We start from the raw sequence: 27,193 nt of genomic DNA on the forward strand, positions 1-27,193 counted from the left end.
CCTGCCACCCAAGCTGTCCAAAGTCACTTGCCTGCATGACAGGACAAAGTATTAACACCCATCCATAATTTCATTTACACCTTGAAATGACAGCAGCTGGGAAAGAATAAAACAGCAGGAAAACAATATTTACTGGACAGAGGAATGAGATGGTTCTGGCATATTAAAGTGGAGATGTGTGTAACGGGGCCTCTGAGTTCCATGACTCCTCTCTGGGGCTACAGAAAATGGGCAGCTGAATACTTCAGGGATGGAGGTAAAATTTTTAGCAGGGTTGACCAAGCCTCTGCTAGTCTGCACCAGCCCATGCTGGGAGGTAGGCGAGTGCTCAGCAGGTGTCACTGCTTGGCTTGGTCAACAATGTCACTTCCTTGGTTGTTGGAACCTTTGCTTGCTCTGAGACTCTGAAGTTTATACTATTTTCTCACGCCAATGTGAATTAGTCCTGTACAGAGCACAGCCAGCCCAGACTTATATTCTGGACCTGTATTATGTCATTTTTAGTATGTTTTGAGAATCTTGTACCTGTAATGGAAGAATCTGACATTAGATACATGCAGTATTACAGGCAATTCTCAGATGAAATCCTATCCTTGTCTATCACTTAAGGCCAGAGAGAGCAGAGGCTCTGCATACGGAATGACACCAGACTTTGGAGGCCTGACTGAAATGTTTAAACCTGTTCATGCCTGTTGCTATCACTACTGTCCTGAATGTCCTAAAGAGGCCCAAATCAAGCCAGTAATCAGTATCTGTAGCTTTAGCAAGCATTGTGTTTTCATCCTCTCAACTTAAATCATCTTCCAGCATTGGTTTGTGTACCCTGCACGGAGCTCTGTCACTTTGCAGGTAGGCAGCATCAGTTACTCTCTGCTGGCCTGGCTGGACCACTGCTGTTAACCTGGATTGGATTTTGGAACTGACCTCCTCAGCAACAAACATTTTCCCTTTTCCAGGCTCAAAATAAGGGTTGCATAGGAAATAAAATAAATTTAGTGCGCTATTTAGCACGTGGGTGTTTAAGACGATAATGAGTTTGGCTTTCATCTGCTGGAGTTTCTTTTACTTCCTCTTTCTGATAATGGTGCAGTGATCCTGTAACGTTACCTCCAGTGCCAGTGAAAGGTTGCGTTTAACTGATACCCGCTCGCTTCCACATCCAGTATCTTGCTGGTTTAATGTCCCAGGTAAACCGAGCTCCTGCCGTGCCGAAAGGGAATGATCTTTTCTCCTTGGACTCCATCCGCCCCCTGCGAGACGCACACATATACACAAAAAGTTCTTGTCACTTCAACTACCTCTACTGTAGGTGACCACGTTTTAAGTATCTATTATGGGATTTTTAATCTTTTGTTTGTGAATATTGTATAACGTACATATAATAAATGCTCGCACATTTATTTAAGCTTAACTGTATGTTCTCCACTGCAGGTGGTGTGTTTAAAAAGCACTAATCAAAATGTTGCTTGACACACACCCCCACCCCCCCACCCACCCCTCCACCCCCCCACACACACCCACACCCCCACCCGGTCCCACCGGCAGAGCAGGGAAACCCCAGCGCCCAGGGAGGAGACCCGTCGGGGAGCCCAGCGCCCCCGCTCCGCCCGGCCGCGCCCCGGCTCCCTCGCACCGCTGTTCCGCCCGTCCCTCCTACCAGGCGCCGGGCGAGGAGCCCCTGCCAGAGCCGCGCTGCCTCCGGCCGCCCCCCGGCCTCGCCCCCCGGCAGCTCGGCTCGGCACCCGGCCGAGCGGGCAGCGGCAGGGCCCGCCCGCCGGAGCCGCGGCTGCACCCGGGGCCGCCCCGCGTCACGGCCGGCCGCCAGGGGGCGAGCGGCACTGGGCGGCGAGCGGCGGCGGCGCCGCTGGGCTCCCCCTGCTGGCGGCCGGCGGCAACGCGCGGGGTGGGGGGCGCGGAGCGCGCCCTGCCCTGCCCGGCCCCCGCCGCCGGCGCTTCGCAGGCGGCAGCGCCTCGCAGGCGGCAGCGCCCGTCCGCCCGTCTCCCTCCCGCCGCGCACCGGCGCCAGCCAGGGGACCCTCTGCCGCGGGGGCCGCCGCCGCCTCCCCGCTGCCTCCCGTCCTTCCTTCCCGCCTGTTACCCGGCCGGTGAGCGCCGCCGGCTCGCCCCGCCGGGAAGTCTGGGCGCCCCCCAGCCATCGCTGCTGCTCCCCATGGGGATCCGGGAGTTCCCCAACGGCTCCGCGCGGGGCAAAGCCGCCACCCTGTGAGTACCGCGGCGGGGGCCGGGCGGGCGGGCTGGGAGGGACCGGGACCCCCACCACACCCCACCGCAGCCGGCGGCGCCGCCCGCTCCCGGGGGTCGCTCCGGCGGAGGGCGGCGAGCAAAGTTTGCGGCGCCTCTGCCGCGGCCGCCGGCCGCGCTCACCTGCCGGCGGAGGTCCCGCCGCCCGCCGCCAAGTTCGCCTCGGGCCGGCGGAGGGCGGCGGCTCGGCCGGCCGCGGCCCCCCCTGACGCCCCTCTCCCGGCCCCCAGCGGCATGCGGCGCTCCCCCGATGTCAGCCCCCGGCGGCTGTCCGACATCAGCCCGCAGCTGCGGCAGCTGAAGTACCTGGTGGTGGACGAGGCCATCAAAGAGGACTTGAAGTGGTCCCGCTCCGTGGAGGACCTCACCAGCGCTTCCGTGGGGCTCACCTCCATCGAGGAGCGCATCCTCCGCATCACCGGCTACTACGGCTACCAGCCCTGGGCCGCCAGCTACAAACGTGAGTCCCCGGCGGTGCCGGCCGGCCTGGGGGGGGGCGGGGGGCTGCGAGGAGGGGGACAAGCCCCGGGGCTTTGCGTGGGGGCCACCACGGTCCGGAGCCGGCTGAGGAGTGTGAGGTCGAGGGGGACGATCGCTTTCCCCCTGGAAAAAACTCGCCCCGTGGAAGCGCTGTCGCTCTCTGCGATGCGTTGGTCTTTAGGCAGTTGCTGGCTCACGGGAGCGTGGTGCTAAGAATCATGACAGCTAAATTCTGCTAAGAAAATAGGTCAAATATTTGCCTTAACCTTGCAGTCGTACTTAGCGGTGCTGATGACCGTGTTTGTGACAGCTGTGTAAAAGCCCCGGCGCATTCACGCACGTACAGTTTTCCCCAGGAGTACGTTACCGGTGCATCTTTCCGTTGGTTTAGGGGTCTGTCAGATTTTCACAGCGCTTGATGTGAATGTTATGCCTTCTCCTATGTCCAGTGGAACTGTTTCCTCCGTATGCCTGCACTTGAAAAAGAAACTTCCTGTGGTATCAATATGAAGAGAGACATAGCTGTATTCCTCCACTTACATGATTTACAAAGGAAGCAATACCTTGAGTGCTTTTAATATATCAAGTAGTATTTCTGCACTAACGCCCTGTTTCTTATCCGTCTTTCATCATCATGATGGCAGGTGCATGAATTAACAACTTCTAAGAATAATTTGCCAGTTAACTGAAGTCATAAAAATATTCTGGTTGTCTTAATGTCGTTTCTAATGTCACAGGGGTTTTTGTTCTAGAAAGGATTCTGCTGTAACAAAAATCACTGCTTTGCTGGGAAGACTGGCTCTGATAAAGTGATTGTTTTCGTGTTGTACTTTCCTAAGCATGAAGTGTAAACGTTCTGAAATGTTTACTCACAGATTATCTGTTTGGTAGTGTGCTTAATAATGGAGAATGATACAAGAAAGTGTGGTACACAGAACTAGTTCAGTTTTTCTGTGAGGAAGAGCCACTCCTGATTGCCTGATAATAGGACTTTACTCATAAATATTCTAAGATTTCTTCTGTGAAAGCCTTTTATTTTTCTGGGTTGGGATTACAACAGAAATATCTGGTATTTCCTACTTCGCTCACAGGGAGTATGGGTTTTCTCTAAGAGCAATCCCATTGCCTGGATTGGGACCATTCTTGACAATAAAGCTTATTCAGGTCAGTTTTCAGGATCAGACCGTATGCTGATGCCAGACTGAGTTGGAGGTTAGTGCTTCTATCTGACAGAGTGACTAATAGTCCAGCTGAAGTCACACTGAGCTGCTGTGGCTGAGCCTTCTGAAATAATAAAGGTCATGCTGGCTCCTCAATTATAACCTATTTGCTGAAATTTATAACTGTGTCTGGAAAAGTTAATTGCAAGCCTAAGCTGGCTATTCTAGTTGTATTTTCTCTGGGAACTCGCTCTGAATAACAAAATTACATACTTGAGTTGTAATGGTGGCGGATAAGTATACAAAGTGTCTGAGTTTCTTAAATGTCTATCTAAAAATAATAGGTTATGTGAAGTTGTTGCCAATTTAAAATCTGAGTTGCTAGGAATGTAGAAGAAGACGCTGAAGAAAAGACCCATCTCTAGCTGGTATAATACGGCACAGTTGAAGCAGGGCTGTGTTGATCTGCATCAGCTGAACACATATAAATGGGGGAGATCATCACAAGTGGGAAGTCAGCTTTCTCACAACTACTTTGAAACCTTTAAACACTCCTCCAAGCTGAGCTTACACCCAGTTTTGGGATATGGACTTCCCTTGTGATTTTCCAATTAGAAGCTTTAATTAGCCCAAGAACTGTGGACAAATAATTTTTATTAAGTTCAAATTGTACCCTGGGTACTTTTTGTCATCTTACTGTGCATGCTTATAGACATTTAGGTGCTGTTGGCACTAGGAGTAGTTACTGAGTGCATTAATAACGGACCTGCTTTCTGGGAAATAAGTCTGTAATCTAGTCTGATCTAGATTTGGTCTGTCTCTCTTAGTGACACTCTTTTTATTGTAACTAAATGATGTGTAAGGCCAGATCTGTTGGGTTTTTTTAACACTGGAGTGTATTCCTGTCATATTTAATTTAGACTGTATACATATATATATGTACATATGCATGTGCATGTGTATAAAATTGTTTGAACATTCAGAAAGCTTTTGCTACTTGTTTCAGCAGAAATCCATGAGGGAAACTAACAGAGAGAGTCAGAGATAGTGTTGCCATGACCCCAGAACTTGCTTGGAGTCTAGTTTCGTTGTGGTAAAAACCTCACCATTCAAAACATTCTGGGATATCTCAAGGTTATGTACCAACTCCAGTATTTAATACACTTAAAAATTAGGTGGAAAGAGGGGAGGAAGAACTGAAAATCCTTTGAGGACAGGAATTGATATGCATTGAACTGAACTAGGAAGGACTCGTCATTACTCTAAGGAGACCTGACCCAGCCAGGTAGATAGCACAAATGTCAACAAATGACATTAACTTAGCACCAACAGAAGCCTCATGTTTCCTGAAAATGCTAGAATTACCTTGCAAAATTTCACATCATTACAACAGCTGGTGGGAAAAAATAGTTTGGGACTGTACACAGCTCAGGGAAGACCTCTGCTGTTTGACTGCGCTTGCAAGCCAGATTTTAGGAACTGAAATAATGGAATGTACTTCCTGTGTTATGATGCCTTCAGAGAATTTAGTAGTACAGCCTAGTGAAATACTGTGTAATATTGGTTATCTCCTCTCAAAAAAAAGATTGCAGAAGGCTCTGAGATGAGTAAGGAGAAAGAGTACAGACAATATAGAATCTCAAGAGTTTTGGCTGTTTACCTTAAAGAAATTGAAACAAAAGTATGGGAAGTACTGGCATGTATTGCTTAGGCAGAGAGAGTTTTTCTTCTGGTGTCATACGACAAAAACAGGTGGACTGTCAATGAAGCTGAAAAGCACTCCATTAAAAAACTCATAGAAAAATAAATAAGTATTAAGAAAACACATAATTTGTTCCCGAGATTGAGAATTCAAGGGCTTGTAATTGATAGCAGTGACAAGATCTAGAAATATAGTAAGTTAGGAAAAATACTGGAGAGAATATTAAACTTCATTATTCAGAATTCAAATTAGCCCCTCAGGCTGGGAGGGGGTTTCTTCTTGAGGTTTTCTTGTGCTTTTCTCCGTAGTGTCTGCCCACCTTCAGGAAGAGGGCAGGAGTGTGTCCCGATCCATCTGTCAGTTCTTATTTTTCTGAAAATCTCACTATTTATTTTCAGGGTAACTAATTATGTGAATGACTGCTCTCCAGTCTAAATCAAATATTCATATTTGTCCCATGGGGACTATTTTGCAGCATCTGATTTGATATCTGAAATGGAAAGGCAGAGGGGAGGAAGCACACATAAGATGCAGCCAGAATCACACTCTGCAGCTACGTCAATAACAGAGCTCAATGTTTGTGAAAGCCTAGTTATCAACACGTATGTTAACTGACTTTCAATTTTTTTTAATTAACACATAGGGATCAAATAGTTTAATTTAAAAAAAATCCAAACAAAATCAAAACACCACAAAACTCATAGATCCCAGTGACAGCCTTTGTGTTGTACGAAGATCAAACCATTGTTAGGGCTGTATTAGTAGTGCTGTTCTCTCCCATGAAGGTTAAGTAAATTACCGTGATTTCTGCCTCCAAAAGCCTGTCACTTCAGTATAATAGCAGAGACAAGTCTGGAGGTGAATAGCCATATTTTAAGTTTCCATTTCGTGCCATTCTAAATATTTTTAGAAGTGTAGTCCCTAGGAGCTTTTCTGTACTTGAGAAATACAGGTGTCACTGAACTCCTGAACTGTCTGGCTGATCTGTATGGAAGACTTGTCTGTTTTAATTATTGTAACAATTGGCAGGGCGCTTGTTTCCACCTGAAATGTGCACAGCTGGCACCTTTGCGAAACATTCATTTTTCTCTACATTAACTAGGTCTATTTTGTAGTGATTCAATATCAAAGTCTGTCATTATGTGATTAGTATTTCAAATATCTTCATGTGGGCTTGAGTCAACTATCTCTATTTTGCAATCTTTGCCTCTTCCTACAGATCACCTGCTTCGACTCCTTGTTTAAGATTAGGGTCTTTCTTCTGAAACAGGGACTTTCAGACAGCCTTAGCATGTGTTTCTAAATACAGACTTGTGGACAAATCAGGATTATATGGGTCCCTACTTCCTTTTAGATGCCCAAGAGACCACCTGGCCTCCCACTTCTGCTCACTTACCTTCTTTGTGTGCCTATGGATGTTACTCTGCCTGCAGAAAGAACAGTATGTATTTTTAACTCAGTTCTGTTTAGTAGGAATCGACCACAGTTCGTGGCTTGTGAACGTATGTTTCTATGAGACTTTGACCTTTTGAATAATCCCAGGTTATTCCAGTGATGACTATTAAGTGGCACACTGTTGTTCAGGTGAAAGGGAAAGATTGTGTCCAGTAACTGAAGTTCTCTGGCTCTGCTCCTCCCTGCCACTTTTAATATTTGTTTCCTATTTTTAATGTTTCTTCATAGTTATTTCAACAATAACAAAATAAACCACACAGTTTTCATGCCCAGAATTTCAATGTAGTACTCATCCAGCATGCAGCACAGTAGGTCTTGACCCAAACATGGAATTTAAGTGCTCTCACCAATATAAGTAATATAGTGGAATGCATTGGCTTACAAATATCCTGAACATTGTTCAGAAAGTGTCATTGTCTGAGTATGAAAATGCCCCAGTTACTGAATGTTGATAGCCGTTCAAGGTAGTAGTTTAGTGTTGGGTTTAGCTAATTAAAATTATGAGCATTATACCCTTATAAATATGGGAGTATCTGTTATACAGCTAAAGACTAGTGTTTCCAGCTGATCCCCAGTGTTCCTCGTTGTGATCTGCTTTTCATGTACAATTGAATGCTGTAACTTTCATACTCGCTAAAAGCAAATCCAGTGGGGATATAAATCAGGGTAAAAATATTAATGCCTGAAACTTGTGCAAAAACTGTTTTTGCATAATTACATTTGAGTGAAAATTTAACTTTTTTTTTTTTGAGATGAAATACAGGAATTTGCAGAAGTTCAAAGACAGAAGTTGAAGAGTAATGTTTTCTCTGGGGAATGCCATTTTCAGGCCAGTTGTAAGCAATTACTTTTAAACTCGTTACTTGCTTTCCAATACATAAAACCTAAATGTAATCTCTTGTAACTAATGCAAGACTTGGTGATATTGTTCATGTTGCTGTTTCTGAGGTCAGATGGTTAGGTGAAAATCTTGCTTTTCAGGTGAAAATATGGAGTAACCTCTAGATGTCTTGCTCTGGGAGAGAAACTTGAATAGCTGCCCTAGGGTCAATCTATAGGTCAACCCTGGCTCCCCTCCCCCCCCCCCAGTCCCCCCCCCCCAACAACAACAACAAAAAAAAAAACCCCAAAAAAAAAAGAGAGAGAGACAGCACATATTTTTACTTGTCTTCTAAGCTTTTTTCTTTTCTTAAGCCAGGCTTATATTGTCTGAGGCCTGATTACTTTGTGGGTTTTTTTTTTAATTGCTTGTCATTGGCAATACTAGCAGAACTAATTGCTAGACTAGCAAGAAAAGCTAAGAAAACATGGCAACTCCTACAGGTGAAAGCAAGCAATGGTAATGAGTTGTGCTGCAGATTTAAAGGTAGTGTAGCATTGTTGTTTCAAATATCAGCTACAGTTGTCTGCTGCAAGCTAAACCTACATCTGGTTATACACCAGCCAGAGGTATTACGGATTTATATCCAAAAGGTAGCTCTCACAAAAACTCCTAAAAGCCATTTGCCCATATATATAGTAGTTACTGTAACTGAGGAACTGTCCCAAGAGACAGTCTCTTAAAATATTTCAGAGACCTAATCATAAGCCTGCAGTAGATGTCCCAGGATATTATAGGAGACATTTCTCATTGTAAAGGGAACCCATTGGTCCCTGTGTGCTTTAATACTTTTGGGGGGTCTTACAACTGAGAATAAATATGGAATAGCACAGTCTGGCCATGGGAGACGGGGCAGAGGAGTACAGGTGATGAATACTGAGCAGCTGCAAAGACACTACATGAATATTTAAAGAAAAAAGGAGATTGAAATATAGGCAGCCTTTCAGAAGTTTCTTTTTCAAGACAATTTCAATGGAGAAGAGACATGTGGGCTCTTTGGCTTTTGGCAGGTGGTAAGAAAAGTACTTTTTGGCCAATGCTAAGCAGAAAACTGGTTCCTGTTACAATACAGAGATTCATTACTCACAAATTTTAGTGTTTTAAATTGCTCACTGGCAAGCCAAGCAAATTGTAATTTAAACTGGTTTACTGAACATTTTGAATTGTTTAGTAAATATTTACTAAACTGTAAACATTTAGTGAACATTCTGTAACTTGTGTACTAAACATTTTTAATTCTGTAGTGTTAAGTAACCACCACTTTTAGCTACACAGCTGGGTAAATATTTTATATTTTGTGTCTAGTTTTTACAGTGAAGAAACTAAAAATTGCTTCCTACAAAACGTCCCCTTTTTGTTTGCTTGTTTGCTGGTTAAACTTTTTTTTTTTTTTTTTTTTTTTATTGCAGCTTTAGTTACACATCTTCTACAGTACACCATTTATGCAAAACAGTCCACGGGACAGCAATTAGGGGTCTGCTGGCTTCCAGCATTCATTTTATACCCTTAACAAATGTTACCAAAATACCAACATTCAATGGTAAAATAAACCACTGAAGTCTCCATCATGAAAACCTACTACTACAGCTAATTGTATATCTTTGTAAAGTCACGGCCTATGTTAGCAATTTTGAAGAGTGTTACCTGGCATTTGAGACTCCTTTCACTGGTGATCTGTATTTTTTTTAAATAGAAATGTGAACATGTTTATTAATCAGTTGTTGAATCCATAATAATGGATTGTTGATAAAACCACAAACTGATCTGTATTGATATGGGTTAATGAGGGAGCAAGCTAATTTCTTCAAAAAGAATTAGGAGACTATGAAGAATTATAAACAAATGCTTATTTTTTGGAACTATCCTTACTGGAGGCCCTTCCTTCATCGGGGAAAGTTTCTGCAATAGTTCTGGAGTGTGCTGCGTAGTGTAGATTTGCAACTTGAATCAATGATTTGTTTAATAAAAGAAATTATTTGCATTAGATAAATAATGGCATTGGAACCTGGCTGCAAACTCTGTGCTGGTCTACCATAATTTTAGATACTGTTGTGTAACATGAGGTGTTAACATGAGGTTACACATGAGGTTTTTGTGTTTCATATTCCTGGTGTTAATCAGAAGCTGCTGATAATTGCTGCCATTTACTTGAGGTCAAAGAAGCCTCAGGATAAAGAGAGGGATGGAAAAGTTACATAAAGGCAACTTCAGCCCTTCAGCAGTGCCCTTCTCTGGAGCATCTGAGGGCATAGTTGCGTAGTTCTGTCCCTCTGTTTTGGAAGCTGAACTATAGACTTTATACTATTGCTAGTGAATGATGACTACTCTGGGAACAGTAATACAACGAGCATTTACGTTTGGAGAAAGAAATGTATCTGCAGATCATGGTTCCTACCTAGGGAATAGCTAGCCTTCATGCAGTATATCTTGTTGCAGAACCCGCTTTCTAAGCGTTTTTGATCCTCTGATTATCTTCACTCAGCACATGTTAATTCATTCTTCAGCACACCTGTGGAAGAAAACAAGATGCTGTGATTGCATGGAAGGCCATAGAGAAGTATTTGCTTTATGAACTGTTACATGAAACATGCCATAGATAGGAGGGATGCAGGGGTGGTATTTGCTGATTTTATTTTCTTTAAACTTTGGCAAGCTTGTGCTGCACTCAGCCAGCTCCCCTTGTAAAAATGTTCATCTAAGTTGCTTCAGACACCTGTATTTTTCTCTTGAACTTGAGGGCCTCGTGGGGTTCACTTTTGTACCAAATATGCCTTGTTTTGCTTCCTGACATTTTGTTTCCATGAGTATATCCAGCCAATGTAAGAACTGGGTTTGTTTTCTGAGAAAAGCTATTCCAGTAGCGTAGGAATTTAGGTGGCTTAGCATTTAGAAAAATAAGGATGATGTCATAGAGCCAACAGGATATGTTAACTCAGCAAGCCAAGTATGAGACAAGGAAATGTCAGTCTTTGAGCTTCTTCAGGATGGAATGTAAATGGCTGCTAATGAAATAATAAGGCCTTGATCTTGCAATTAAATGTTCTTTTTGCTTTGCTGTAACTGCCGTCTGTGTAATAGTTCTTGAAAAGGGGCCTTATATGTTTAAAGGAAGCAACCAGATTTTCAGTTTTGAACAGTGGTGCGAAGTCCTACCAATCCCACTGCAATATATAAATAATAGGTGGTAGAGCTGATCCAACAGGGACAACCCAAAGGGATTTATCCTTTTTCCCTTGACTTTTGCATTGGAAACAGCACAGATTTCATGCTTTTCTTCACTATCTCTTCTTCACACCAGCTACCAAAGTAGCATGAAAGTTGAGCTTGTTGTCCACTGTCCATATATGCTAGAGCAGGCCAACTCATTTGACTCTAAACTCACTAGCAGTTGTGCTGGTTTTGAGCCAGTGGCAGTCTGGGGGTTCTGCCTCATCCAGGGTGTCTTCTCCAGCTGAACTCTGCGCCGCTGGTCACAACCCTCTGGGCTCTGCCCTTCAGCCCGGTCTCAGTCCACCTCGCTGTCCCCTCATCCAGCCCACGCTGCCTGAGCTTACCTACGAGGATGTTATGGGAGACGGTGTCAAAAGCCTTGCTGAGGTCAAGGTAGGCACCATCCACTGCTCCCTCCTCGTGTACCCAGCCAGTCATTCCATCATAGAAGGCTGTCAGGTTGGTCAAGCATAATTTCCCTTTGGTGAATCCATGTTGACTCCTCCTGATGGCCACCTTTTCTTCCACATGCTTTGAGATGACCTCCAGGATGAGCTGGTCCATCAGCTTGCATCTACTTGCAAATTTCTGCACTAGCTGAAAGAAATACTGAGTGCCAGGATTAACATCAGTCATGCAGCAGCATTTCCAACGTGAAACAGGAAATGCGTCTTCATGGCATTATGATTCAGTTGGCTCACGTGCTCACTTTATGCAATGTCTTTTGAAAGTTTTGAGACTGATTTAATAATATATACAGCCATTTATACTAGTATTTGTTTGTGCAGCTTAACATGATAGTAGTCTTATGGTAATCATGTTTAATTTTTCAGCTTGGACACTGGCTACTGCTTATGTTTTTGGGTAGTGCTTTCCATGGAACAGGAATTAATAACAGAAAACATATTGTTCCTTGTACTTTTGCTGAAATTATTTTTTGCTGTGTAGCGGTTAATTTTACAGTGTCCCACTAGCCTGGCAACTTTTCAGTTGTGGATCTTTCTTCCTTTCAGAAACAAAACATTTCTAATGTAAAGAAATATGTTTAGGTTTGATTTTCAGAGGCTAATTAAAGAGAAGATATTACAATTAATACCAAAGTAGAAAAAGACAGGCAGGAAACAAACCCCTAAAAGTCAGTAAAGCCATGGAAAACATCTGTAATTGAATTTAGGAGTTTTGATCACTTTCAGGTTGAGCAAGAGGAGTGAGAAAAGAGCAGAAGAGGCTTTTTTTTCTACGGATCCAGCTTCCTGACACTTCTGCTTAATGTGTTGTGACTAGAGGCCTCAGTTGTTCAGGACTTACATTTCAGCTATTTCTTACATGCATTACAAGTGTATTCTGTGGGCCTGAATTTGGGAGCTCAGGTTTTAATGAGAGCCAGAGGTTATACCCAGACAAGGTGAACTATGGTCAGGAGTTTCAAAAACAATTTAAGCCATCTCTATAGTCTTGGGAATAACAGATGGGTCTTGGCTTGAAAATGAATGTAAGCCCATATTTAATTAGTATTGTAGGTATATTGTGGGACTCCCGCAGCCAGCCACATGAGCTTTTTCCCAATATATAGGGAGTAAAGCCTATTTTCAAATGATTCTGGTTTTCAGTCTGGGAAAAGACATGAGTTGGAATGAAAACTAGATTAACATGAATAGAGCTGCTGTATGCATGACTTCAGGGATTTCAGGAGGCTGTCTGACTCCTGGATGTTTTCTTCAGCTTGATGGGTTATCCTGGGAGAATATATGAAGAGTGCATAAAGGCATCTTAAATCACTGCATTCCCACAGCTGGCGTGTAAGACTTACAATGATCTTACAGGCTGCAGCATAAAATTTGACCTCTGGTTCATAAAGTTATTTCCCCAGTCTGTGGGGAGTATTATTTAATAAACAAATTTATTTAATAACTTTGCTTTTCTTGTTTCGAAGACAGAAATAAAATACAGTATTATATTGTATTTCAAACTTTACAGTTTAGTAATGTGTAGTTCAGTATCTGTAGGAAATTCTTTGTCTTTTGCAAATAGTGATGTCAAGAGGTAGAGGACTGTATATGCATTCTGACTTCATACAGGGTGAGAAGTAGTTTTGTGTTTTATAATATTTCTCCAAATGGAAATAAAAATGGGCAGGAAATCATAGAAGCATGAACAAGTATATTCTTTGTAGAGAAATGTATGGACAAGAAACACGTCTTGAATCTTGTACTGGGAGCAGTACTGTGGAGCTTCTGTTTATGGCATGTGCATAGTAGAAGTTGAATCGCATTGCAAATCATTCTGGCAAACAGTATTAGACGTTCTATATTTATTTCTAGAAATGAAAATGAAAAGGCTTTGCATGGCATCTTTATAGGAATTTTTGCTGTTAGTATTACTTTAACATGACGCCTATATACCAGACAGTTTTCTTCCTGCACATCAAAATTCTTTTACATCCTACAATAACACTTCTCTAAAAGCACAGTATTTCTTGTCTGCATAGTAAAAATACATGGGAAGTAGGAATGATACCAGAATCTCTAGAGTGTAAACCTAGACACTTTTATGACTCCCTAGGTACTTTCATTGCTTGGTGAACTTATTGCAAGAAGGAACCTGGGAAATGCACCTCCAGCAGAGCACTTCTGGATCAAAGTAGTATATGATTCAGCTCAGCACTCATAACAGTATTGCAAATATGAGAGAATTAGAAAAGCTGTTGGGGTGAATCCTTGACTCCGACCAAGCCCATGGCACTTTTGTCAGTAACTTCAGTCAAGCCAGGTTTCACCCACGAGGCTTAAGCCTTTGAGTTTGCCTTTTAAGCAGGTTTCCTGCTTTATATGCTGAACATCTGTTCCTAAGGCAACTGCGTCCAGTTACACCTACCCATCTTTATTATATGTTCCTGAGCACTATTGAGGAGCTCTACTTAAATTATAGCATAATTATTTCTTTTAATAGATGTGCAGTTTTAATTTTCTTTCATCTTGAACTTGGTATTTAATTAGTACTTAATAGCTTGTCCCAACATGGGTAGAAAGCATCTACAGCAATTGAGAAGAGACCACTCTTTCTTCCTATAGCCTAGAAAACTGACTACCCAGAGCCCAGGTGCTGAAAGGAGAAAGAATATATATACAGTCATGTGCAGTTTGAGGTTAGGAGTTAAGGATTGAGACCTCTAACAGGGCATGCTATAGAAGCACTGGGATAGAAGACGACCCTTAAGCAGGCCTGTTACCAATAGAAAATTCATGTTTGCCTAAGCCCAAACTGATTTTTCTTAAATGTGAAATCGTTGTTCATGTCTTTCCACTTCAGATGAGGACAAAAAATCTGCCTATACTAGTGCGGGGGACAATGAATGGGTCTGAGGCAGGAGACTTTAAAAATAATAACAGAAAGGCGTTCTAGTTCATCATTTGTGTGTGCTGTAAATTAGAAGCCAGTTAGGCTCTGACAGCCCTGACTTGGTCAGCCGAGGAGTAAGAGCACATAAAACGAGACCTCTTTGCAAACGTAAGGGATGGTGTGCAGTGGGGTGGAATTACAGTGCCCCTGGAGAAATGTGAAATGCTAAAGATAACAAAATGTTGCACATGCAGCTTAGGTTTTTTTTGGTTATTGTTAAACTATCCCACCACAAAGCCATATGAGTGACATACAAGATGCAGCTTGGAGAAACTCCTAGGTAAAATTTAAAATCCATCTAATGAGGCTGGTTGATTAGGTTAGTGCATTAGCATCTCACCTCTTTATTTTCAAAGACCGAAGTGATTCAGTCTTCACATTGATGAAACTCTGATAGAAGCAAAGAGGAATTCTGCCTGGAACCAGCAGCTAATGTTGTGAAGGAGCCCTGTGGTCCTGAAGGGAAGTGAGGGCTCTGGTCTAACTGTGTGTGTAATAGGTCTGTGAAAGCTGTGCAGTTTGGCAGGCTTGGACACTCTGAAACCTCCAGAGAGTCCCAGGAGTAAACTAGCCAAAGTATTTTTACAAATACAACATGCTATCACAAGGCCAGCGTCTCTCTTCCTATTCTAATGCCTTCTGCACTTTTCAAATGGAAGCGCACAGGGGCTGGATCTGGTCCCAGCTTCCAGCTGAGAGCGTTCCTGTTGTAGCTATCTGTTGATGTAAACATGTAACGTAAATTCACTTCCAGCTAAGAGCATTCCCTTTGTAAATGTCTAGTGAATTCCTTTGTTTTCTTCACTTTGTTTTCATGCAGAAGGCAATTAGACTAGGTATTTGTGCTCCTCCAGTTATTTAGAAGAAAGTGATCCTTCTTATTTATGCTAGGTGAGGACGGCATGAGAGCAATGAAACAGCCTTCCCATCTGGAGCGGTTCAAAACAGGAAGAGGTAAAACAATCTCAAATGTTGAGACAATTTGGATCTTGAAACACTTTTTTGGAGGGAGGACTGTAGAACCCTAGCCAAAATTGCATGCCCAGCTGTAGGAATTGTACCGGAGTAATAAGAGAGATCTAGGTCAAGATATTTAATGTTAGTTAATACCTGGGGTATTAACTGCTGTAGCTGAATTACAGTGCATGGAAGAACAATTGGAAAATACAAAAACATCAGCAAATTGCAGGTTTCTTTCATTTGGGATGTATAGCTCTGTCATGGTTACATGTTACAGGGTTGAACCAGTTGCACTGTAATCTGCTCTGTGCAACAGTAGCTAATTGTACTAAAAGAAAATCGATTATATAAATCTGAGCTCAGTGTTGAAGCTAGAGGATTTCTCTGACAGTAACCAACCTTGCAAGTCTTGATCTGTCTTGCTTTTTTATTGCTGTTGATTTATTTCTAATAGGCTGAATTATTCCATCATCTCATAAGTATGGCTTCATAAGGTGGGGGGGTTTTTTTGAGTTAAAATTAGAGCAATTCTCAACCTCTACCTACTTCAAACAGGATTTCTCAAATAATTTTGCATGCATAAGCTTTTGGGGCTAACTGAGGAATGAGTTTAAACCTTATAGTAGTTACTATAAGGTGATGCCCCTAGCCTGCCCATGTTGAACAATGCTCTTCATAATGTGCTTTAACTTTTAGTCAGCCCTGAAGTGGTGAGGCAGTTGGACTAGATGATCACTGTAGGTCCTGTCCAACTGAAACTATTCTATTTTCTGCTACTCTTAATCTCTCTCATAATTTTTATTATGTTAATGTCACACCATTAAAATACTAAGGACCTTATCCAGTAACTGAAATAATAACTGAAAATACCGATGGGTATGAGTACAGGGTCATGCATCTGCCTTATATTTCAAAGATAGGTCTTCAGTGGTTTTTATTCAGTTACATAATGAGGAAGATACATTTCCTTGAACTACTGAGTTCCAAGGAAATGTTTCTGCAACTATTTGATACACAAGTTTCAAGCCTGCAAAATTATACATTAGTAACCTAAGCTGTGCAGCAGCTGTGTGACTAAAATTATTCATTTGTATATATTAACTTTTAGGATGTGAATTATTTGTATTGCCCCAAATAGTTGGTTTCTACTGACTACGAACGTAACATTTCTAGGAAAACACTAATTTAATTTTTTTCACAACGTAAAATGTCATTTTTGTTCGCCTATGCTAGTTATGATGATCTAGAAGATTTTATCATTGCTCTTATATATACACTGTAAGTCAAATTGTGGGTGAATAAACCAAATAATTTTTCTATGCAAGCAGAAGTAATTCCATTCAGTGTCAAAATACTTCAGTTCTCTTGATCATTTTGTCCTTTCCAACATAATAATTTATTTGTATTTTTTTTTCATTGATCTGAACTTGTAATTTTTGCAGGCTGTAATATAATCCAAGGTAGTTCATGTGTGCTGAGCAGTTAAGTTTGAGGCAATGGTCTGTCTATAAGGAAAAATCCTTGTGACAGGGTTTCTTTGGAGTTGTTTAATGCAAATTAAAAACTATACAAATTAGTTTTGATGGATGTTTGATTTATTTGAGAAAATATTTTTCTCCTGGTAATATTTCTGAGTGAGCAATTAAACATTATAGCACCATGTTGTGAAATTAAGTCTTCAATATCTTGTTTGCAAGAGGCACCATTTCCTTAAGCATAAAACTCTTCAAATCCAGTAAATCATTGATTTTATTTAAATTGGTTCTCTTGTTGATTTCAGTGGAGTACTACTTAAGCAGCACAAGCTTGTAGGATCCAGCTTAAAATAAGTAGCCTGAAGAAGATGAATAAAGACAATTATCAGTTGTGGAGTTTGGGGGAAACAGCATTAAATTTTCAAATATCTAGCTGAAAAAAATAATAATGCAGGTGTCCTGGATCCCAAACACAGCACATGACAAGAAACTGTAGTTACCATTTTTTTTGTGATCAAATTTAACTCGGGGTTAGGTTTTTGGAAAAAGGAAAAAAAATTGGAAAAAAATTATATATATATATTATACACCAGTTTGCATAAGACTAAGAGACTTGTAGTCTCTTACACAGAACACAAGTCTTCTGCATAATCCTCACCTAAGGGACTGTCATCTTTAAGAAGCTGTTACTAACCACACTTTATTCAAGTGATTATCTGTGATTTGAACAAGTGGAATGGGAGGAGAGGGAAAGAAGTTCATCTTGGCACTGGGAGGTGAGTCATATGGGAAGATGTACTGTTGCTTTCTGTTCTGCCGCCACTGTCCTTTTTGCTTGTGTGGTAGATTTATCCACTCTGCATGGGAAGTGAAGAGCAAGAGAGGGTTCTGTGATGAAAGTGATGCAAAAGTTTGGACAAAAACTCCCATGAACATTAGGACAAAAAACTTTATATGACTTTCTTTTTTCTTTTTCCTTACTAAAAGGCAAAGTCACTTCATTGATGTGACGTACATTTGCAAGTCCTCTGGGAATATGTTAGCCAATTGTCATATACAACTGCAGGCAAATAAGAATCAGTCTTCCTGACTGAATTGTGCTGCTGTGTGGCTTGCGTAGCCATCTAATGGCCTTCCTGGTGTAGACTTTGGCAAGGAGAGGAAATAGGCAAAGGCAAGAAAAGGAAGGGTAGCAGTTCTTATCTTTAGATCAAACACACCTGTTTATCAGTGTTTCAGATAGTAAGTGCCAGCCAGCAGCAGCCTGGAAAGCTAGAAATAGTTAAGCTTCAATTACTGAGACTGATTTTCAAGTTCTGCATGGTTGGGCAGAAGGTTGAGTTCTCCCAAAGTTTTGGTGAGTTTAAGTTCAATTAACTTCAGTGAGAGTTAGATACTCAAATATAAGGTCTGTGCCTTAGATTCATCCTACTGCTTTGCTCTTTAATTTCTTGGTGCTGGAGTTTCTCTAAGGCGTAACCTGGGACCTGGGACTACCCGCATGTCACTGTTCTCTGAGCGAGACCTTGTTGCCTGATTTGGCACCATGTTTGATCTCTAGCTTCCAGGTCACTCTTTCACTCTATGCACTCAACTTTTCCTTCATTTCCATTGTCTCTACCCCATTAACCACTTCACCTCTCTTCTCTCTCAACGGCTGATGAGTTTTTTTCCTCCTGTATTTAGGTTTCTCATCTGTCACAGTTAGGTCTCTTTCTTTCTTCTGACAGCCAGCTGCACTGCTAGCTGCAGTACTAGTCGTGGATAGATAAAGAGCAGACCTAAAAGAAAAATAGACTCAGAAAGACTAACAACATTCTGGGCACTGATATGCTAAAAAGAAAAACTGTGAACATGTTCTGAATTTTCTATAGGAAGCCAAGAGAGACAAGGTGGCCGATGCCAGAAAGGCAGTTCTCAAAGCAGCTTGGGGAAAATGGTGAGGGGGTAGGCTGGGAAATCACGAGTTGTACCAGTTAATTTTAACATTTAAAATGAGTTAATATAGGTTTGTAAATGACAAAAGGGGATTTCCCGTTGGTATCAGGCTGAAAGTCAGATATGTTATTGTGCTTTACAAGATATATACAGGATCTATGCAGCTCCTGGGCACCAATACAAATCTTATGAATATAAAGTAGTATCTGTCCTGCAGAAGAATATCTTTCCCAATCTGTTTGTGTGCAGTCAGTTATCTCTAAGAATGAAATGTTAGTAAATTATATTGAAGACCTCTGCCTCCTTTAAGCCAGCCTTTTCCTGAAGAGCCTGGGCAAGCTGTTTGGCCTTCCCTCAGTGCTCCTGTGGGTGAAATGAGAAATGTCAGTTCACGAAGCAAATGTCACATAACTCACCTGAGTTCTGGTTTTGATAGCTATGATGTGCTGGAGTATCCATTTGCATATGTGACAGGGCAATTAACGAAAAAGATTTTGGCAGCAACAGAACAACAGGGATAAAATATGGAAATGTAAGGAAAACATTCTGAATCAATCTAGTGAATAAAAAATTACAAAGCAAAATAAAACACAAAGTAAAAGAGATTGTTATGGAAGTGTAAGAGTACGTGGGTGAGAATGCCATATGGAGCATTGGATTGCAGGCAGCCAAATTAGCATCTGATGTGAGTACTGTGAAAACTTTTAAGGAAATAAATAGTATAAGACAGGCACTGAAGAACAGCAAAGGCTTAGGAGAGGTCATGAAAGCTTCAAACAGGTCTGAAGAGCTGGAACTAGGAAGAGAACCAGGCTTCTCTTCTGTTGAAAATCTAAGAAGTGTCAGGGTTTACGGTATCTTTATACGTTTCTCATACTCTTAAATAGATTATGAGTGCAAACATTAACACATGCACTGACTGTACCCCCAGCCTGTTTTGCTAAGAGGTGAGTGGTAGTGGGCTACATTGCAGTTGTTGTATTGTTTTGTTTTGTAGGTAGGCAGGGGGGGAAGAAAGCAACTTCGTCTGAAATAACTAAACCAAAAGAACCGATAGGATAGTACCAGTCAGGAACTACCTTTGCCTATAGCCAGATAAATGCTAAAGAAGAATGTCAAGAAATTTCCTTCAAATTAAACATTCCCTTTCCTCTATATTATATGCTAAGCTACTATAATAAACAAAAATAGTGGCCAGATCTTGGTTATGCTTTTTGCTTGCCTAATAGTAATGGGCTTTAAATTCTTTGAGTATTTCCCTGACTTGGAGATCCCTTGGCCAGCAAACTCAGCTGTTCCTGGTAAGAGACAGAGAAGAGACAGCTTTTTCACAGAAAGCAGATTTTGGGGGCAGGAAAATGAGATACAATTGGATGATCTTTGTACAAGCAGCAAGTCTCTACATGTTATTTTCTACTGACATCGTTTAGACTTGCCCAGTCCTGTATCAGTTCAGGATCACAGAATGGAGAGTATGAAGTAACATACTGATGTGTTCTGTGCCATCTCCAGATGTGCTATGTACTGGGAATTTGGCTGAGAAAGGTGCCCCCCTGCCTTTCCAGATAAACTCTTCTTGACAAGGTAACACTAGAATTCAGTCCTTTCTCCTTCCTTTACTTAATGGCTGAGTCTGTATGTGTACAAAATCACACACATCCAAATCAAGATTGTAACCCTGATGTTACAGTGCTCTGTACTTTTTCATTGTTTTAAATATAGGTATGATTCAAATACATGCAAACCAAATGCATGCGTGTGCAGTGATAGCCAATGCTGTTGTGATTTAAGTGTTACCTTAGTGAAAACTGTGTCCCTGAAGAGAAATAGTTAAGTTTTCTCATAACAAGTACCCTGAGATAACATTATGTAATGATCCACGCTGACATGTTTGGATAGTTCCTTTACATCAACCGATTGTTCTTACAGTTAATTTTCGCCTCCCTTTCTAATAATTTAATTCATTTGCTTGTATAAAGCCCATTAGTTTTGCACTGAATTTATTGTCTGTATCACAACTATGGATTTCTTCATCCAAGGCATTTTACAGAAGCCTTAATTTAGCCTTTTCTACCGTTGCAGCAATGAATATTGTAGTTTGACAACTACTTATTTCAAACTGCATATAGCTTTCCTTGAGTGGTATTCAGAGAGAAATGGAAAAATGAGTAAGGGAGTTTGATAGAAGAGTCTATGTGCTATGCTTTTTGCCCGGGCAGAAGAAATAAGGTAAACCTGCCTATGGAAAAATAGAGGGAAGCCATCAGAAAAAAAGAAATTTGTGCCTTAGGCTGCTTTAGCTGCCTTGCTGAGAAGTCTGTAAGCACCCACAGTGTATTAAGATCATTGGCTTAATTAGGTACCTAGTAGAATTCAGAGGCAGATTTTTTTTTAATGCAGAAATTGGAATGTGCATTGAAAAATTGTTTCAAAATACTGCAGAAGATTTTGTGACGTTCCCGATGCATAATGTCGAGAGGTGATGGATAAAAGTATAATTTGAAAGAATGTGACGATACACTTAGAATGAGAAAGTTTGAGTTTTTTAAATGGCTACGTATTAGGCAAGATATCCGAGATCCACAGACAGGATACTGTAACTGAATGGCACCACTTCAGCTAGCACATTTGCCAAACCCCAAACCCGCTGTGCTTGTTCTGGGCTGGTACTCCTGCTAATTTAGGCTTTCTAACACCATTACCATTTACAGCACTCCTTGTAGTGGTGTTACTTGTGGATAGAAATGTAGGAATTGCCATGACTGCTATGAGTTGTGGTCCATCTGGTTGTTATTCAGCCTTCAAGAGAAAGCAACTTTTGGCTACTCTGAGAAGGTATTATGAGAGAACCTCTCTAGAAAGTTGTAGGTTGGTTATTTGGTTGTTTTTGTTTTTTTTTTTTTTCCTGATCCCTAAGAATTAACTGGTAAAAATAGGAGTTAACATATTTAAATTCTGGTTTTGAATGTTTTGGCAGCTTACAGGTTCTGATATAGCCTTAAAATAATCCAGCCGCTGGCATATGTGTATTTAAACTGCGAGATAAAAAATACTGTGCCAGTTATGATAAAATACATGGAGTAATTATCTTTGGCCATGCAAATAACAATGAATTTTATTGATAATTTTGTCATTGATTTACTTGAGAATTCTCAAATAACTGAAAAGCTAGAACAGAATTGGGTGGTAACAGCAAGCTGGTCACAAAACGATGTTTGGCTAAGCAGTGAGCAAAGCTACCAACATAACAATGAAAAAATATCAGAAAATGATGTCACCCTCCCTTATGCCTTGCATCTTAGGAAGCAAACTTGTCTGAAATAGGAACACAAGCAGGTGATCCAGGGAAAGGAGTTTAACCTAAAGTATTTCTGTATCTTGAAAATTTGAATAGTAACTATACCGATACATAGACATTCCATGTAGTTTTGATGAACGACAAGAAGGTGAAGGTAATTTTTAATTTTCAAAAGTATCAATAGAAGATAGACTTATTTTGCTCTTGGTCTATGCCTTAAATTAAACTGGGTGTGGTTTTTTCTGAAACTGAGAGGCCTGTACAGAGGTATATAGTCTGATTGCATGGGTATTCTTCCCCATTAAATAAAAACCAAACTGGTCACACACACATTTAAACTGTTGGAAAGCGCAGATAGATCTTTGAATGTAAATTATAAGTAAAAATTTACTCATTCTGTTTCACAATATTCTTACAAGTCTGACTTTATCTTTAATGGAGTTCAGATTTTCAATTATCTATAAGTGTGCTTGAAGTCCATTGCCATATAGGATCGTTCCTAACCATGATGTTTTAGGGTTTTGAAAAAGTGAAATGTGGCAGCTGCCTAAGAACAAAGTTTCCATGTCTGATGATAAGGTCAAAAGTGAATTGTCTCACTTCATCCTTACTGGTATTTTCAAGGTAGGAATTGAATAAATTGTTTAGACAGATTTAACGAGTTTAATAGAATTAAGACATGCTTCAAGACTGTAGCAACTGAAGAAGGAAATAAATGAGAACTAACTTCTGGCAGACTATTAATTGAGGCTGACATGAAGCAATATGCACCTGTTGATACTTGGTGGAATAAAAGTACCGATAGAAAATGAAACGTGAATAGCAAGTGTGGTTAGTAAAGCAAGGACACTTGCATTTATAATGCCTGTAAGATGGCAGTAGTTCAAAAGTCTTTGCTGAAGTATTTAGTTCCAATAAAATCGAAATGCCTTTTTTAAAAGAAAAGATCAAGAAGAATTAAGAACGAAGAATGAAGAAAATAAAACTATTACTGTTAATTGGAAACACTTTTCTCCTGACATAAAAGCACCCACAAGGCCCACTCGACAGTGTACTCTTCTGGGTGACCCAGGCTATGGTTATCAGCTGCATCTTTCTGAGGAGTCTGTAACACAGCATTAAGCACCCAACAGTGAGCAGTAAGATGGGTTTTGGCTTGTGCTGAAACACATGCTCCCAGCCGTGCCTTCCTATCCCAAGATTTAGCATGGTGCATTGGCCAGGAGTTCTTTTGTCTTGGGGGGGGGGGGGGGAAATGCTTTGGGATAGTGCAAGGCAATTTAAAGTATGATAATACATTTAGAAATGTAGATACTTTGGTTTTGCATGTTAATATTATTTTTATTGACATAAAAATAATCCATCAAAAATAAGTAATAGCAACGGAATGTGTCATAGTAAAATAAATTTTTTTAAAAAGGAAAAAACTTTAAACCTTACTGATTCTAATATAAAGGAATTTAGAACCTACTGAAGATAGAGTAAGTTGACCATAAACTACAAGGAATGTAACCAGATCAGATGCGTGTCAGGTATGCGTTGTAAAGATTTCTCAAATTAAATGAGGGAGTCTAAATAAAAGCCTTTACCTCAATAAATTTTCCACTACAGGAGGAGCTGAAGAGTCATGTGATAAAGGACAAGAAGGGTCTAATTAGTATCTGTGGAGCTCTCTAGCCTTTGTCTTATTCAGGGTTTTATTAAGGCAACCTAGAATTGCATTGGTTTTAAATGCACTTGTGCATTGCTGTATTTGCTTTTAAGTGGAAATGTATAGCTTAAACTCTTATTATTATGTTTTCAAAAGATTTTGCAGCATGTTACGCCTAAACCATCCCTCCCGTGCTAGTTTTTTTCACATATTGGAAGCACCTCTTCAAAATTCCTCTTCCATACCGTCTATAATAAAACCCTATAGCCTGGTAACAAGAATGAGTTTTGAATATGCTCCCAGCTGGGCCAGGAATTGGGTATATTCTGTGATTTTTGCCACTGCATTTCTTCCCAAGTCCTGTTCTGTCTGTCCTCTTGTTATACCCTCCTTTGATCCTGTTTAGCTTGTATGCTGTTGGGGGGAAAATGCTCTGAATAATAACGCCTTTACAGTATGCAATACTGATGATCCCAGTTCAGCTGGATTCTGAACGTTACCACAGTATAAACATCACTGTTATGCCCACTGGTTGTACTGCCAAGGGTTAGCGTGGGTCCCGTCTGACATGAGGAGGCTGCACACCTGCAAACCAGTCAAATGACATACGTTGTGACATGGCTGGGAAGGAAGGCATGAGTATGGTTTAATTTTTAATGGGCCCTAGCTCACAGAGTCAGACAAAGCATTTGGCTTCTCCTGGTTTTGCTGGAAAAAAGACATCTGTAGTAGCAGCATAAATGTTTCTCTTTCTCTAGCACAAAAAGGTAATTGAGAGAACTTTCCTGTTTATAACATCTATAAATATGAGATGGGGTGTTTGGATTTGCTGTAGAAGTTTGTTAGAGAATGACTATCAGATGAACGCTGTTCACTTTTCATCTGTGTCCTGCAGGGTGGCTCTGGACCTTTACATGCCAGTTTGGGGGAGATGTGACGATCATGGTGTGGTGTGAATTTTCTCAAACCAGGGTGCAGCCTGGATTTTTTATCTGCACGCTGCTCTGCGACTTGGATCTTTTACAGATTTTTTTTTTAAATTTTGTTTCACTGATTCCAGGGGAGCTAGTGCATTCAGAAAGATTTTATCGTGTTAATTACAAAGAAGCATTTGACAAGCTGTGTTCTTTCCCAGGGTGGAAGTGTGAAGTGCAGGAACATAGATTGGTAGCGTCAAGCCTTGTGCAGTACAGACCCTTGAGACATGAAGTGACTAGTGACGGGATAGACAAGAGTCTAATTTTTTTATAAGCAAACTAAAGCCATCTCTGCATTCTCTATGAACATAAATTCAAGAGGAAGGGAACTACATTCAGTGCTGTCCTGGGCCGTTTTTTTTCTTAACACCTGGGCAGCTGGCCTGTGAACAGGTACATGCAGGAAACAGCAGCAACTCAGCAAGAGAAGTGAACAGCTTGAGTGATGGCCTCTTCCATCGCTGGTTATTGCTGATGATGCCTTCCCTCCTGTATGACTTTTCCCATGATTTAATTATTTTATGCATTGCACAGGGAAGGGAGCGTGCTGCACCAGGAACAAACTTCTGGGAGGATTTCTTGTCTTGGTGTGCTCATGCTTCTGCAATATGAAGGCATCTACAAGGAAGGTGTCTCGCTTGTTCTGCGTCAGGCTTAACTATTCACTGTATGATACAGTTGAAACAGATATTTCTCCCTGCATGTTCCAGGATTTTGGTCTTCTTAAGGTAGGGATATGCCTACTGAGGCAATTTATAAAAAGCTTTGTAGTGATGAAATCGTGCTTCAGTTCAGAAGCATTCTGACGTAACAACTGGCAGTTCAGACAAAGTGAACAGACCTGTTTGATTATCAGCACTGTGTGCATTTTCTTCCTTTTACAAAAAGGATGAGATTTGCAAAAGCCTAAAGTGGTCCTGGCATTTCCCATTGTTTTTTAGAGGACTGTGTATTACACATCTCATCTGCGCCTTTGGAAGTTTATTGAATTGCCTCACTTTCTTAAACAAAATTGAATCATTCCTCAACAGCTGCACAGTGGGTTCTTGCCTGAAGCTTAGGATTGTTAGTGATGGACATGGTAAATGGCAGTAAATTTTCTTTTCTTTATATAGATAAATAAATATACAACTTTCATTATTTAAAGCACTATAAAAAATATCTCTGAAGTAAAGTCTCATTATGAAAATTTGTGGGACTTTAATTATACATAAGTAAATCAAGTATAATCTATTCAGAGAGTTCCAAGTGAGTTTTTAAAATGTATCAGTGTAACAGCTTTGCTGCTGAAATTTTAAGAAATATCAATCATGAAAAAGGTGGAGGTCCCTGGCTATTCAACCAAGACTGAATTTTTTTGAATGGCTGAGCTCGCTTTTGGTATTTGTAGTCTTTTCTGGGGGAGTGGAAAAAATTTCCACTTGAATGTATCAAATGAGTAAGCTTAGAAGCTGAAGATCAGATTACAAAAAAAGTTTCTTTCTGTTCTCTGAATGAAGATGCAATGTGTGATTTTTTGTTAAATTTTATTTTACTTTTTTTTTAAAGGATGTACTAGGTCTAGACTCTTGAATGAGACAGTGACTGGACACAGACCATTATCATAGTTCAATTTATTACAAGACATTATTTTCTATGTAGAGTGAACTGTTTTAAAATTCAAGATATGTTATGGTAAACTAGCTTTTTGCCCTGAAGTATCCCCTTCACATAGAGTAGTTTAATTAAAAGTAACATTAAAATTTTATGCTGGTTTTGCAATGCCTATATCAAGTTGCTGTTTTCATCCAAAACTAGCATGATAAAATCATAACCATCACCATTAACTTTAAGCAGCAATTCTATTACTAATTGAGAATCTGAGTAAATTACATCACTATTAAATGGCTGTATGTCCTTATACACTATAACTTGTTGGTTTTGGGTTTTGTGCTTTTTTTTAAAGGTAATTTAAGAAAACCCACATATGATCAGAACTGTAATGCACTTTTCATCTGAGGAAACACTAATTACGTTAAGATGAAGCAACATGAGAAAAACGAAGCAATGTTCGAAGCCTGTAAAGAAGTTATCTGATCTTTCTCATGGAGAAATAATTATTCATTAGATACTCAGTGAAATGATCAGGCAGCAATTTTCAAGCAGCCATGAAAAGACTGATCGGGTTTTTTAGTTTGTTTCTTTTCTGCACCCTTGTCATAAGGTTAAGGACCTCACTGACCCAGGATATAAGCCACTAACTTGTTGAGTCCGTAGATGTCTGCTGTTTGAAACATGTGAGAAGAATAGGCACACTGTGGTTTCTCACACTGTTTCCTTTACTTTTCAAAAGGTATCTGTTTTGGG

General features: G+C 40.6%; 1 protein-coding gene across 1 annotated transcript in view; it reads left to right on the forward strand.

Moving 5' to 3' along the window:
- The first annotated feature begins 1,505 nt into the window (after positions 1-1,505).
- The window catches only part of SLC35F3 (solute carrier family 35 member F3), a 188,449-nt gene continuing 162,761 nt past the window's right edge, over positions 1,506-27,193 (forward strand). Inside the window, exons 1-2 of the mRNA XM_080388904.1 lie at positions 1,506-2,223; positions 2,493-2,722. Of these exons, the coding sequence (XP_080245030.1) occupies positions 2,171-2,223; positions 2,493-2,722 (283 nt within the window). The 5' untranslated portion in view covers positions 1,506-2,170. The remainder of the gene's footprint in view (positions 2,224-2,492; positions 2,723-27,193) is intronic.

Source organism: Falco punctatus (assembly GCF_963210335.1).
Source record: "Falco punctatus genome assembly, chromosome: 5".
In the NCBI taxonomy this organism is placed as follows: Eukaryota; Metazoa; Chordata; class Aves; order Falconiformes; family Falconidae; genus Falco; species Falco punctatus.